This window comes from Marmota flaviventris, chromosome X (genome assembly GCF_047511675.1).
Source record: "Marmota flaviventris isolate mMarFla1 chromosome X, mMarFla1.hap1, whole genome shotgun sequence".
In the NCBI taxonomy this organism is placed as follows: Eukaryota; Metazoa; Chordata; class Mammalia; order Rodentia; family Sciuridae; genus Marmota; species Marmota flaviventris.
The window spans coordinates 113,321,004-113,335,725 of NC_092518.1; the positions used below are offsets into that span (position 1 = coordinate 113,321,004).

General features: G+C 40.2%; 1 protein-coding gene across 1 annotated transcript; it reads right to left on the reverse strand.

Moving 5' to 3' along the window:
• Window positions 1–13,427: 13,427 nt before the first annotated feature.
• On the reverse strand, window positions 13,428–14,372 carry LOC114096504 (olfactory receptor 11L1-like). The gene has a single exon (XM_027940025.1). The coding sequence runs from the start codon at window positions 14,364–14,366 to the stop codon at window positions 13,428–13,430; it is 939 nt and encodes a 312-aa protein (XP_027795826.1). The 5' UTR covers window positions 14,367–14,372.
• Window positions 14,373–14,722: the final 350 nt, after the last annotated feature.

Genomic DNA, 14,722 nt, shown 5'->3' on the forward strand with positions numbered 1-14,722 from the left:
CTCATAATGTCTGTAGTTTGATCCTGTAAGATCCAACTCAAGCTATACCTTCTCCTGGAACCCTCCAGGAATGTCCTATTTGTATTTTTTCTCCCCTGAGGAGTACTTTATATTTCTTCATTTGACATGTAGAAGGAATTGCTCTGTACTTTTTATGCCTAAGTCCTATCTTCCAATGAGTTTGTGAACCCTTCAGACAGAGGCAGAAAGTCATTTACAGCTGTACCCTCAAGTGCCCAGCATAGTGCTGTGTGTACAGTGGACAGATGATACCCATCTGCATACACTAAAATCCAAGCTCTTCAGTGTGGGACTCAAGGCCTTCCATCACCCTGCTCCTGCTCCTCCAATCTCATCTCCCAATAATCTCCATCTCATAATTTACCATATTATGCTTGTGCATCCTTACTTCTGCCCTATACCAGGAAAACCTGCACACATTTATATGGCAACTAGCTAATGTTCCCCTTTTAATATTATGCTCCATCATCATCCTCTCCAGAAAGTCTTGCCTGTTTTCTCCCATCTAATACTTTGAGCTAAATGATGCTCTCCTATTCTCCATGAGATTCACCATGGACCTAAGTTTGAGGAATCATCTCATTTTTTACCACTGTGTCTCCAGTGCCTAGAGAATACTTGGTATACAGGAGGCAATGAATCAATAGTTTTTGAGTGAATGGTCAAATGATTGTATGTTTTCTACCCTCACTTAACTATATTTCCTCGGGTTTGATTACCACCTGTATCCTGACAATCCCTCAATAAATTAATACTGTGATATGAAGAAAAGGTAAAGGATTCTAGGAAGACATAAATAACTTGGATTGTGTTGAGTATATCAGAGAAAGCTCTTCATATAGGACATTTGAACAGAGACTTGAAGAACAGATAGATAGGAGTAAGCCAGGCAAAGAGATTATAAGAAGGGTTGGGATAGGGGTTTTGACAGAGGGAACAAGGTCTGTAGTGGTAAGGATCTTAGAGTGTTTGGGGAATAGAGAAATAGCTAGCAGGGTTAGAATGTAGTGATCAAGGGAGAGAATGTTGCAGGCTGGGCTGGGAAAGTAGGCAAGTACCAAGTAATGCAGTGCTTTGCTGGCCTTCTTTGTTAAGTAAGATTGGGATTCTTGAATAATTTTTAGTAGAGTAACATGACCCATGTTATTGTGTGTGTGTGTGTGTGTGTGTGTGTGTGTGTGTGAGAGAGAGAGAGAGAGAGAGAATATCTTTTTGTAGATGGACACAACACAATGCCTTTATTTTTATGTGGTGCTGAGAATTGAACCCGGGTTGCGCCCGTGCTAGGCGAGTGCTCTACCACTAAGCCACAATCCCAGCCCAGACCTATGTTATTTTTTAACATCTCTCTGGCTGCTATGTGGAGAATGATTTTTGATGGGAGTGGGGGGCTAATAGATGTGGGAAGTCAGCTAGTACACTATTGCAGTGCCACTGGTGAGAGATGGTGATAGTGTGGATTATATGTGTGGTGAGGGAGATGAAGAGAAATGAATTGAACTTGATATCTTCAGAAGCAGAATTGATAGGGCTTACTGACAGAGGGAAGCATCAATAATAAATTTCTGATTACTGGTTTGTGAATTGAATATATGCTTGTGCTATTCACTGACATGTGGGGCGGGACTCTGGAATAGAGCCAGGTTTCCAGGAGAGAAAAAATTATGATAACAATTTTGTATGAGAGTGCTCTGATATGATAGTGGATGCTAAGTAGGTGGTTAAATATTACTGATCGGGAACTCCAAAGAGATATCTGGTCCAGAAATAAAAATTGAGAAGCCATCAACATGTAGGTGGCATTTAAAAGAATGAAGTGCATGAAATCATGAAGAGAAACAGTTTAAAGGGAGAAGAGATGACAGCCCAGTCTGGAGCCATGGGAACTTCATTTAGAGGTTATTTAGATAAAGAATGGCCAGCAATCGAGGAGAGGATAGACAGGTAGGAGAAAAACCATGCAAGGAGAGAGAAAAGAATGTTTTAACAATGAGAGCCTGGTAAATTGTGTTGGAGGCTGTTGAGGGGAAGAGTAAGCTGAAAACAGAGAAGAGTCCATTGTATCTCCTAACTTGGAAGACATTGATGACCTCACTAAAGGCACTTTTGGTAGAGTTGTGCATGCAGAAGCCATATTGGATTGAGACAAAGGAACAAATTAAAAGTATTGGGGACTGAATTAGAACAAATTACATTCCATACATTTATAATTATGTCAAAATGACTATTAATGCTATGTGTAACTGAAAATGACAAATAAATAAATAAGGGTAAAAAAGAAAAAAAAATCTACAGATAATTCTTTGGAGGCATCTTGCTCCCAAAGGAAATATATTTTGTTAAAGCTAAAACAGAAAGCTTAGGAGAAGATGTGTTTTACCATGTAAAATATTACAATACATTTTAAGGTAGGAGAGAGGGAGTAGTTGAAGATGCAGGAGACTGTAGAGATATGGTCCCTCCAGTGCCCAGAAGGTCCAAGGTCCAGAGCACATGTGAAAAGATTGGTCTCTGCTCAAAGGAGTGACACTTACACTGTGACAAATATGTTCTGAATGCCTACTATGTTCTTGATTTTGTTTCAAATACTACAGATACAACAAGGTATAAATCATAATCCTTGCTTTCTAGAGCTCATAGCCTGATGAAACAGATAGGCAATTAGGCAGACCATTATAATTAAGTTGATTAATACTATGAGAACTGTAAGGTCCCACAGAAGCACTGAGAAAGCACTGATATTTTTATAAATTGAACCACATTCCCCAGAGAAAGATATGTTGAAGTACTAATGCCCAGTACCTAAAACTATGACCTTATTTGGAGATAAGGTCTTTATAGAGGTAATCAAGTTAAAATGAGGTCATTAATGTGGGTCCTTATGCAATATGACCAGGGAAATTTAGACACATGCAGACAGGGAGAATACCATATGAACTGAAGGCAGAAATTGGGGAGCTTCATCTAGAAGCCAAGCAATGCCAAAGATTGCTAGGAAGCCACCAGAATCTGGGAATGAGTCATGGGACAGATTCTTCATTGATGGGACCAACGCTGTCTTGATGTCACACTTCCAGTCTTCAGAACTTGGAGAAAAGATAAATTTCTGTGGTTAAAGCCACTCGCTTTGTGGTGATTTGTTATGGTAGTCCTATCTAACTCATTTAGACACTCAAATCCCTCTATGAGATAGTCGTCAAGAGAAGAGAAGACTTCTCAGAGGAGATATTATCTCAGTTGAATTAAGATAAATAAGATTTCATGGGTGGAACTTGGGGGTGCATTCCATGCAAAATAGTCATCTGCAATGGCTTCAAAGTTGAAAGGTGTACACATGTCCAAACTACTGCAAATAATCCAGTGTGGCTGGATGTACAGTGTGTGCACAATGGTGGTGACAACTGAGACCAATAAAGCTGCAGATAATTCAGGAAAGGCATTTTATTCCAAGCCAAGGGATTTGGACTTTATCTTGAAGGCAAATGGTTAGCCTTTAAATGTTCTTTCCCCTCCCCACTATTTACCTGCCTATTTCTATGTTTCTAGGAAGCCTTCTCTTTTGTCTATTGTGGCACTTCTTATACAGAACTGTGAACAAAATTGGCATCTTGGTCTCTTTGAATATACAGTGAGCTTCTTGAGGGCTGAGGTGATGTCTTGTTTGCTGAGATGTGCCCACTGCCCAGTAAATGCTGGTATGTTCTTAGGATAACATTAGGACTTCACTTTGGAGTGATAGTCCTGAGAACTCTGCATTTTGTTCAGTCTTCCTTTCACTGGTGAGCCAGTACTTTTCATACTTGGCTCTCACTTCAATTTTCCACTTGGCTTTTCCTTTGGACCAAGGACCCTGAGAGCTTCCCTTCTACCCCAAACTCGCAATCCCCACTTCAGGCTGCCTTTCATACATGCTGGTTTCTACTGCCCCCAAGGGAGCCTGGTTCACACCATGCAAATCCTGTGGTCCAACCTTATCACCTTGTTCCCACCCTTGGTCTGCCAGGATTAGTGCTTAACTTAGCCTAAGCAGGGTCATTAGGTCAGTTTCAAGGAAGCAGCTCTGGCCAGAATGGACCAAAGAACAGGTGGCAGCTCTGGCAAGAGGATACAGTTGAAACTACATGATGGGGCAATGGGCTACTGGGCTGGATGAAAGGGCAAGGTCAGATAATGTGAGCAATCTACAACTGAGCCAAATTGGACCCATGGGATCCCTGTTGAAGAAGGCAAAACAGGGCACTGGATCCAAAAACCAGGAAGAATGATGGTCAAGACAAGAAGCTGGCAAGAAATGGGCTTCAATTAGATTGGATTCATTTTTTAAAAATGTATGACCTTTCATGCTTGCCACACCTCTGTGCATAAACAGACCTCAACCTGAATGATCACACACACAGAGACACAAGATGATGACACATAGACCCATATCCACATTGGCAGAACCTAGTGTGACATGCTTTGGTTGGCAGATACTATAACATCTGATCTGTTTGCCATTGGCAGTGAAGGAGATGCACTATATAAAAGTGCATGTACCAAATAATAGAGAAATGCTTTCAAGTGGCCACGTTCTTTTCATTGCAATTGTTTCAAATAAATAACTTTCTGTCTTCTTTTTATTTATTTATTTATTTTAGTTGTTGATGGACTTTATTTATTTTCATGTGGTGCTGAGAATCAAAAGAGAGCCCACTCTGTCTTCTTATGTTAAGTGAATTTGATACCATTTAACATTTTCTGGATGATTTTAGGCCATTTTATAAACATTAATTAGTGGAGGCTAGGCTTAGATATGGGATGCCCTTAGGAGCTAGCTTAAAGTATATTGGACTCTATGTCTCTATTAAATGGCCCAGACATTTATTAAATGGCCCATACATTACCCTAATATATGCAAATATCTATCTATTTATATATATAGGTATATAAATATATAGATACAAATATGTGCGCGCGCGCGCGCACACACACACACACACACACACACAATCTTTCACGTAAATGTCTTCATACAAGGGGTAGAGCACTTGCCTAGCACATGTGAGGCACTAGGTTCATTCCTCAGCACTACATAAAAATAAATAAACAAAATAAAGGTATTGTGCCCAACTACAAACTTAATTTTTTTTAAATGCACACACAAATACATACACAGTGCTGTTACTTAAAAGCTACCTCTGCACCTGTCAGCCAGGTTTGTAAGTAGCTCCTTTTCTTATAACCAATGGCCTGCTTCTTTCGTCATATTCCTTCCCATTTTTGAATACTAATTATTGGGATTAAAGAATTGGCCCCTCATTCACTATAGAGTAGATGGTTTAATTGGTTATACCTGACATAGTTAAAGAAGGCATTTTAATTACAAAGAACTTCACTGGGAGATGGGCTCAGGGGGAGTTATTAAAAGTAAGTGCATAACAGCTCCTAGGGAGGTCATTATTTTGTACTTCTCCCCACCCCAAGTTATGTTTATTATTGGTAGCCAGGTGAGAGGAAATTCCCTGACTTCATTAGAAACCTGGAAAAATAACTTTTCCTTGCCAACACCTCCCTTTCTTGCTGGAACACATTTCTTCTGGAAGGAGCTATGGCAAAATGGTTTGCCCAGAGCATCTTTTATTTTGTCTAAAGGGAAGCCTCCATAAACTTCCCAGTCTCAGGGCTCATCCTTTGACAACAATCCCCTACACACACACACACACACACACACACACAGAGAGAGAGAGAGAGAGAGAGAGTAGAACAGCCATCCTAGTAACTGAATGTTGGAAATAACGCGGACACCACTGAGACTACCAATATCCATGTGTGTGCCATCACAAGGAGGGGAAAGAAAATGGTTCACAGACATTTTACTACCATCTGCTTTTTGTACATACAAACCATGTGCTCATCAAAAACCCTTATCTGTTCATTGATGCCAAGCTGGCAGAACCCAGTGTGACATTGCTTGGTTGGCAGATATCATAACACCTGATCTGTTTGGCATTGGCCAGGAAAGCAATGTTTTCAAGTACATGGACTAAACAGAAGAAACATCACCTGCAGTAGCCAATTGTTTCAAATGCATAGGTCTGTCTTTTTATGCCAAGTGTAGCTGACGCAATTTGCCCTTTTCAGGCTGATTTTAGGCCATCTTTATAGACAGTAATCATGGGTTGGGATGGAATGTTAGGGGTGTCCTAAGGCGCTATCTTGTAATGTATCAGATTATTTAATTATCCACTAAAAGCCCCCAGGCTGTCTATTATTAAAGAAGTCTCCTGTCTTTTTTCTTAAAGTCTTCACTTGCTGATAACAGTGTTCATGACTCTTCCTTTGACATTTTCTGTTCTACCTTAGGCTCAGAAACCAAGCTGAGTTACAATCGTGTATAAAGCAGGATTGACAGCCTCAGGGGGTTTTCTATAAGTACTCTGCATGAGTTTTGGTACATAGTTTTTGTATCATCTATTTTGACTGCCCCAAGGTTTTTAAAGAGTAATTCTTAGTTTTTAGCTCTGTCAATAGTAGACAATTATGGCTTCCAGGAAGAGGACCATTAGATAAGTGACATATCATTGTAGTCAGGGTTAATATAGATAAAGTAAACCTCTTAATTTGAACTTTCTTGGTTCAGGATACAGGACTGCCTTATTTTTTATACCTTTATTTTATTTATTTTTATGTTGTACTGAAGACTAAACCCAGTGCCTCACACATGTGAGAAGAACAATCTACCACTGAGCCACAACCCCAGCCCAAGGGACTGCCTTATTTATAGAGTAGGCTTTGGAGTTTACCATTTTGCCAGCTACAAAAAAAAGTGTGTTTGGTAAACTAATACTTTAAATAAGATTACAGGTTTTGAAATTCAGGTTTCATTTACATGTGAAAGTACAATCATTTAGTGATTATACTTACGGATGCTGCTAAGCCATCTATTTGGAAGTAGAGTTCATTGTTTTTTATTTGGAAGTAACAATAGCAGACAATAATGCCTCAATTAATCAACACTTTGAGAAGAAAATTAATTTGAATAAAATCAGCCTGGGTTCACAGAGATCTAGAGGATCAATGGAAACTTTCAGTCCTTGTCTAGCAATAGGGATGGCTGAAGAAAATTGAGAGCCAAGTCCTATTTACTGAGGAAGGTAAAAGTCCATAGCATCTTCAGCTCAGGAGTAATAGGTGCAGGATCATGTCCCAAGGAAACAGAAACACATCCCACAAGCCTAAGAGACTCCAAGCCTGTCCTTAAAGTGTGGCCAGACTGGAATATCATTTCTGACATTACTCTCTGATGGAAGTTTTTGAATAAGAAGAGTCAATGTTCACAGAGGTTTTGTGTTATGTTTTGAATGACATCCTGACCTTTGACTAAGTCAGATTTGTCTTGCCATCAATTAATAGCTCAATATGTGCCAGATACCAAGCTATTTGTTTTGCATGTATTATATCAGTTAATTTTTGTGAACTTTGCAGGTGAATATTATTTCTGTTGAGTAGATAAGGAGACTGCAGCTCAGAGAAAGTAAGCTATTTAATGGGCCAGGTTAGTGAATGGTTTGATAATGTTCCAAATCTAACTTCAGAGCCTGCTATTTATTAATCACTACCAAATAATGTAATTACTCAAGAGATAAAATAAAATATTCTAAGGTGCACTAATAGGTTCATGAAACAATCTGATGGACCCTCCCAAGCCTTATTTATTTTCCCTTCAAGTCCATGTGGCACTGACCTTCAGTTAGCCCTGGTTGAGATGATGATTACAAAATATATGAAAGAGAAAGAACAAAATAAGTGGTCTAATTTCTAAAATAATCGTCCTTGTGGTTACATCTACATTGCCCAAGGGGAAGTTGTTACTCAACATTTGGAACCATGACCAAGGCCAAACTGGCAACAGGCTTTAATTTTCAGGAACAAAACTTTCAAAGTCAACTAATCATTCTGGAACAACCTAGCATTGGTGGTGAAATTCATATTATTTTTATGTTACTGCAAAAATGAACAGTTATTGTTTAAGGGATCAAATATCAAATATTGTGTGAAATGAATTTGCAAGTGAGATATTTAGATGTTAACAGATGTTTATGAGGAGATGAATGATATCAAGAGCAAGACTTGGGACTTCCACAAAAGATTTAGTGAAGGTGTCCATGATGATGCATGAATTGATCACCTAGTCATCCATGGGACCTATGGAAATATTAAAAAGTTCAGAGATTTGCTTCTTTAATTGTTTTTATGTATTGCAAATGTAAGAATGGCTGAAGAACCCAATTTGGATGAAGAAGCTGATTTGTTCTGGAAAAAAAAAAAACACTAAACAGAAGCAAAGTTTCTATAAAGATGTCAATACATTTTGAGTGACAAATGAAAACAGGGAAGGTTGACATTTATTTTGAACTTTCAAGAGAAGCTCAACAAAACATGATGTTTTTGAAAAGAATAGTAACAAGAATGGAAAATGTTTTTTCTAGTATGCTCAAGAAACAAAAGTGCTAGAATGTTCGAGGCAATTTTTGGCATGCCAGAGACCTCAAAATGGGTGTAGAATCCAACTACAGATGAGATCATGGAGTTGTGCCAATTTGTTCACGTGATATGGTTCATGTAGAATTCACCTCTCAAAGGCAATCAGTCCAGCTAGTAGAAAAGATATTATGAAACACTGGAGAAACTGTATTAGTGGCTTCTTCACTAAGAAGTGAATTGACAAATCATTTTTGCAATTTTGGTCATGTGTGGCGCTACTCAACAATCCCTGTGGGTTCAGCTCTGTCTTAGGCTCTTGGAACAATACTAGTCTGACACAGGGACATATTTGAAATCCATGCCTATTCTGACTGTCATCCCATGACATTAATTGGGGTCCTATTTAGTTTCCTATAAGTTTCTTATAGAGTCTACTCTTTTATTTGGTTCCTCAATTGATATTCTATTCTCCACAAAGAATAGAATTCTGAGTTATCTCTCTATAGGCCTTTCTAATGTTTACACTAATTCTATGTTTCTATCTGTTCCTGGAACCCCCAGATTTCCTCTACCTAATTCTTGCCTTGACCACTACTATAGCCTTTGCCACGTGTGATGGTTAATCTGGGTTGTCAATTTGATTGGATTGAAAGATGCCTAGAAAATGCTTAAGATTAAGAGGCTTTTGGTGTCTAGGAGACTGTTTTCAGAGACTACTGGCATATAGGACAACAAAAAGAGAGATGAGACCCACCCTGAATGTGGGTGGCACTCTGTAATAGAATGGTGGCTTGGATGGAATAAAAAGTGGAAGAAAAAAGAAAACCTAACAAGATGTAAGTCCCATTCTTCTTCAGTGAGTGGGTTTATAGCTACTGTCATCACCTGTAGACCCTAGGCTCCAGCTTCTTTAGTCTCCTAATGTGAACTCTCACCAGCAACTCTCCAGGGAGCTTCTAGGCCTTTAGTCCCAGATTGGGACTATGCCATTGGTCCCTCTTGTTCTGAGACTCCAGCTTCTTGGACTTGAGCAGTTACTGGTTTCTCCAGTTCTCCAGCCTGCAGATGGCTACTGGGGAACTATCCAGCCTCTGATCTTGTGAGCCAATCTAATAAATTCTCTTTTATAATCAGATGGAGATGGAAGATGGAAGGTGAACTTGAAAAACCTGTACAGCTTGAGAAGGAAGAAACATATTGGGTTAAAGTTTAGAAATCTCGGGGGACCCTACCAGGATACATTGTATATATTTTACCTCCATTTTTGGTTTGTACTTCAATTAACCTCTGAAGCCCCCTCAACTACAATTCACTTGGCTGAGTTCCTGATACCTGTTTAACTCTTGGCAGTCTCCTCTTCCTAAGGTGTCAGACTGTCTCTAGGTCCTCTCTCTGGAGTTCTATTTCCACACACACTGCTCTGAAGCACAATTTTAGCCTTTCACCTGTATATGGTCAGTGCCACTGCCCTGACGACAACTCTGCCTTCCCCACTTCCCACCCTGGGTGCTTTGTAAAGAAATGTTAAGGCAGGTACTGCTGGCAACTTTCCTTTAAATCAGGCCTAAAGCCTATTTTGCCTCTTCTTCTCCCAGACTTGCCCATTTCAGTTTCCTCTCCCTCTTTCCTGAGCATCTGCTGAAGTACCAGCAAGCCATCTGGACAAAACAGTGGGGGTTAAGGTACAAATTGAAGCTGCAGCTCTTCTAATCTAGTATGACAGTTTGTACTGATCAGGTTAATGGGGATAATTTCTCTTTGGCTTGTACAGAGACATGAAAATTTAATCTGGTTTGCTATTAATTACTCTGTCCAATCATTAACATAATGTTTTGCTAAATAGAGGAAATCTATTCACATTGCAGAGGCAAGTGTACCAACCAAAGCACAATAATAGAAAAGTGTTGCCTTTTGGGTTTAGCAGGGAAGCTGTACTACCATGGTGAGCAGGACATTAACTTTGGCATGCTTCTTACTATTAGGGATGGACTGCACTGAGCCATGCACTTTCTACCTGTCTCCCCTGGGGAATTATGTACATTTGTGAGATGATCGGCAGGAGATACTGATATACACTGTGGTTTAGGGAACAGAGTGAAACTAATTGGCCCACAAAATTAAATAACCACACCTCAAGTGAGACCAACATGATGCTTTAGCAAGTAAATGAAATGGCTTTAGATGGCTTTTTTTCATTCCTTTATTAACAAGTATTTATTGAACAATTATTCAGTGTTAAGTGCTTTTCTGGGTGCTTGGAATATAGTAGTCAAACAAAACTGACACAGATCCTGCCTTCTTGAAATATATATATATATATATATATATATATATATATATATATATATAATATATATATATATATATCACCTCTATAAAGATGAATACATAAAAATATATTCACATAATTATATAATTGAAGTTGTGAAAAACTTAAAATGAGACCAGTCATGGTGGCATGCACCTGTAATCCCAGCACCTCAGGAGGCTGAGGCAGGAAGATTACAAGTTCAAAGCCAGCCTCAGCAACTTAGCAGTGCTCTAAGCAACTTAGTGAGACCCTGTCTCAAAATTTAAAAAAGGGGGGGGTGACTGGGGATGTGGCTCAGAGGTTAAGTACCCCTGGGTTAAACCCTCCTAACAACAAGAAAGAAAGAAAGAAAGAAAGAAAGAAAGAAAGAAAGAAAGAAACTTAAAAATGAAAAAGGGTGTTCTATGGGCATATCTTGAAATGATGGGATGGTACCCAAAGGATTTACCAGGTGAAAAGTGGGATGGGGAAGGAGAAAAAGAATAGCATGTGTGAAAGTTCTGAGGTGATAAGTGGGATTCAGGAACTAGGAAATTAGAAAGGAATTCATAGAACAAGAGAGAGAAAAAATGATATATAGGCAAGATTTATGTCTATGTAGACCATGAATGGGCTCTAGATTAGGGTGACATGTCCTCAGATGTTTTGACAGGTAATGTTCATGCCCATGGCACATTTGGACTTTTTCCTAAGGGCGACAGGAAGTTGTTGAAGGTTTATAGGTTTAGCTGATATCGGCTAGTAGGTATTTTAAAAATGTCCCAATGGCTGACACAGAAGACAAATTAGTCAACCTATTTGAGAAAACTGCACTCAAAACAAAAACAAAAACAAGACATGTATGGATGGAGCAGATGAGGCATTTCCACCGTGCATCTGCACAGAAGGCTAGGCAGAACCCCTGAGAGGCTAAAAAGTAATTACACTTCTACTCTAGATCCATGTCTTAACCACAAGGAGTGTGTTCTGCAGGCTCTATTTCATAATTGAGGGTAATTACAAGAAGTTAAAACTAGATTAGAGACAATTAGACCCTATACAACAGGGAGCTCTGTAGGTGGTCGGGAAGGGAGTAGGAAGAGCCAGCTGGGAAAGTGTTTCCCAAACTGCTTGGCATTCTTTGACTCATTTTGTAAGTGGAGGTTTTGGGAATGTCTATCTGTGCTTCTGGTATCTCCTTCTAGCTGGAGAGGATGGGCAGGTGAAATGAGGTGAAACCACACACACACACACACACACACACACACACACACACACACATACATTATTGACAGTCAATCAAGATTACCTTTTTTCTCAAGCCAAAGGGATTCATAAGCCAGAAGCCAAGAGATGGAAACAAAGAGGAAATGTAGGTGATGATTGCCTTACAATTCAATTCAAGATATCTTATTTGACCAACTACTTTTTTGTACCATTCTTGATCTAGATACTGTAGGGGAGATATGGCCTTTAAAGGGCTTCTAAGTCTATTGGGGAAGTTTGGTATAGCTGGAGCACAAAACAGGAGAAGACGAATGTTGAGGGTGAGCTGAAGAGATGGCCAGAGGCCAAGCTGAGAAGCTTTAACTCTATCCTTGGGGCACTGGGGAATAATGAAAGGTTAGGTTTGGATTCTAGAAAGATCCATCTGTCTACTGTGGGAGGGGTGGATGGGGGCACAGCAAGGAGGAAGGTTGGTTTGGTTCAGTTGGAGCTGGCTTTGGTGAGAAGAGTTGCTGTCTATGACCAAGAGGTGGGGGCTAGGGAGGAGAGACCAGTGTAGGCAGAAAAAGTGACTTATTTCATTCCGTTTATTCACCATGCATCCATTGCTTTGATTAGTCATTGATTCATTTAATCAACAAGTAATTGTTTTGCATCTACACTAAAGGCAGCTCCATGCTGGGGGAATTAAGAGGACTAGGGACAATGTTACTCCAGTTTTCAAGGGACTTGAATAACTATTCAAGTGAGTGGAATAGTCAATAGCTCTCTAGGATTTTAGAGATGGTTTTGATCAGTGGAGAGGCCAATGATCTAAGGAACAACAGGAGGTGAGGTGCAGCCACTAGAATTTGCATGAATCCTGGGGACAGGCCCAGTGAAGGACAATTCTAGGTAGAAGCTAAAAAGGAAGTAATGAAAGATAAGGTAGGACAGATAGGGTATTGCAACTAAGTGCATACGTAGAGGTGTGTGTGTGTGTGTGTGTGTGTGTGGAATATGCATATGGACACAAGTATATAATGCAATCCAAAAACCTCAGCACCAACAGATACTTCTATTATGTATACACATATGCACACAACACACACACACACACATACACAAAGAGGTAGGAGGAGGCTTTATGGCATGAGGCTGTTGCTGCAATGGGGTTCTGTTTAATTTCCCCCTAAAAAGTATTTCTGTAGAGTGTTTTAGACTGATGGAGTCACATGCATCTTGGTAAACTTAATCTTGCTGTTCAGGTATTAACCAGGAAATCCTAAGAGTATTAGACTATAAGAGGTTCCTGCTTGCAGGCCATTTCCCTCAAAGAAGGGAACAACAATGGTTGGAACCACCTACTCCTCAGCCTTGTGCCTGGCATCCTTTAGAGAAACCCAGATTGCTGAGAAAATGGACTCCCTAGGAATGATGAGAGCCATTAGGTCTCCTTGGAGTATGCCCACCGACTCAGGAGTGTCCTTATTGCCTTTTTAACATCCTTGTTTCTCAGGCTATACACAATGGGATTGATCATGGGGGTGACCACTGTATAAAGCAGAGAGAAGATCTTGTTTAAGGCAGTGGCCTGGGTTGCTGTGGGAATGGCATATACTGTTCCCAGTGTTCCATAGTACAGAGTGACCACAATGAGGTGGGAGGAACAGGTGGAGAAGGCCCGTTGCTTTCCTGCAGCTGATGGGATCCTGAGGACAGCAGCCACAATGTGGATATAGGAGGCTACAGTGAGCAAGAAGGGTACCATGGTGACAAAGGAGGCCATGAGGAAAGTGGTTTCTTCCACTGTCTCAGGATCAGAACAAGCCAGCTTCAGCACAGGAGCCAGGTCACAGAAGAAATGGTCGATCTCATAGGCTGCACAGAATGGCAGCTGGAAAGTCATGGTGACAGTGACCACAGGAGTTAGGAACCCTCCAAGCCAAGACCCACCTGCAAGGAGGACACATGTGTGGAGGTTCATAAGGGAGGGGTATCGGAGAGGGCTGCAGATAGCGAGATAGCGGTCATAAGACATAGCTGCCAGCAGAAAACACTCAACTACTGCCATGGAACCAAAGAAGTAAAACTGGGCCACACAGCCTGCAAAAGAAATCACCTCAGGGCCTGAAAGAAGGGTCTGCAGCATCTTAGGGACAATGGAGGTAGTATACCAGATCTCAAGGAAGGAGAAATTAAACAGAAAGAAGTACATGGGGGTTTGGAGGCTGCAGTCACTGGAAATTACTGTAAGGATGAGAATGTTCCCTAGCAAGGTCACAACATAGATTCCCAGAAATATTGCAAAAAGGAAAAATTGTAGCCCATGGAGACTCCCAAATCCCAGAAGAAGAAATTCTTTGATCATGGTCAGATTACCCATATCTGTGAGATTCAGGTGCCAGATCTGAGAAAAAAAAAGAAATGTTAGCCAATTGAAAAAAAAGAGCAGTGCTTCTGGAAGGGAACAAATACCTTCTAATACTGAACTCAAAGGCCCTGTCTCTTTCCTCCTGGAATGCATTTTCTATTTTGTTCTACTAGGTGTATTTACCTAATAGTTGTAAAAGAATCAGAAACCATGCCCTGGAGAATGAACAGAGAGTGCGTCTCCTATGTTCTTTTCCACTCTTCCCTTGACATAACCAATGATGAATCTACCTTTGGGAGTCTCACAGTGGGAGGCAAACACTTCCTAATGGGGACATGGTGCAGAAGCGTCTCTGAACTTAATATTGT

Bases quoted from the DNA above. Each gene is read 5' to 3' on its own strand.
- LOC114096504 (XM_027940025.1), bottom strand. From the start codon at position 14,366: ATGGGTAATCTGACCATGATCAAAGAATTTCTTCTTCTGGGATTTGGG.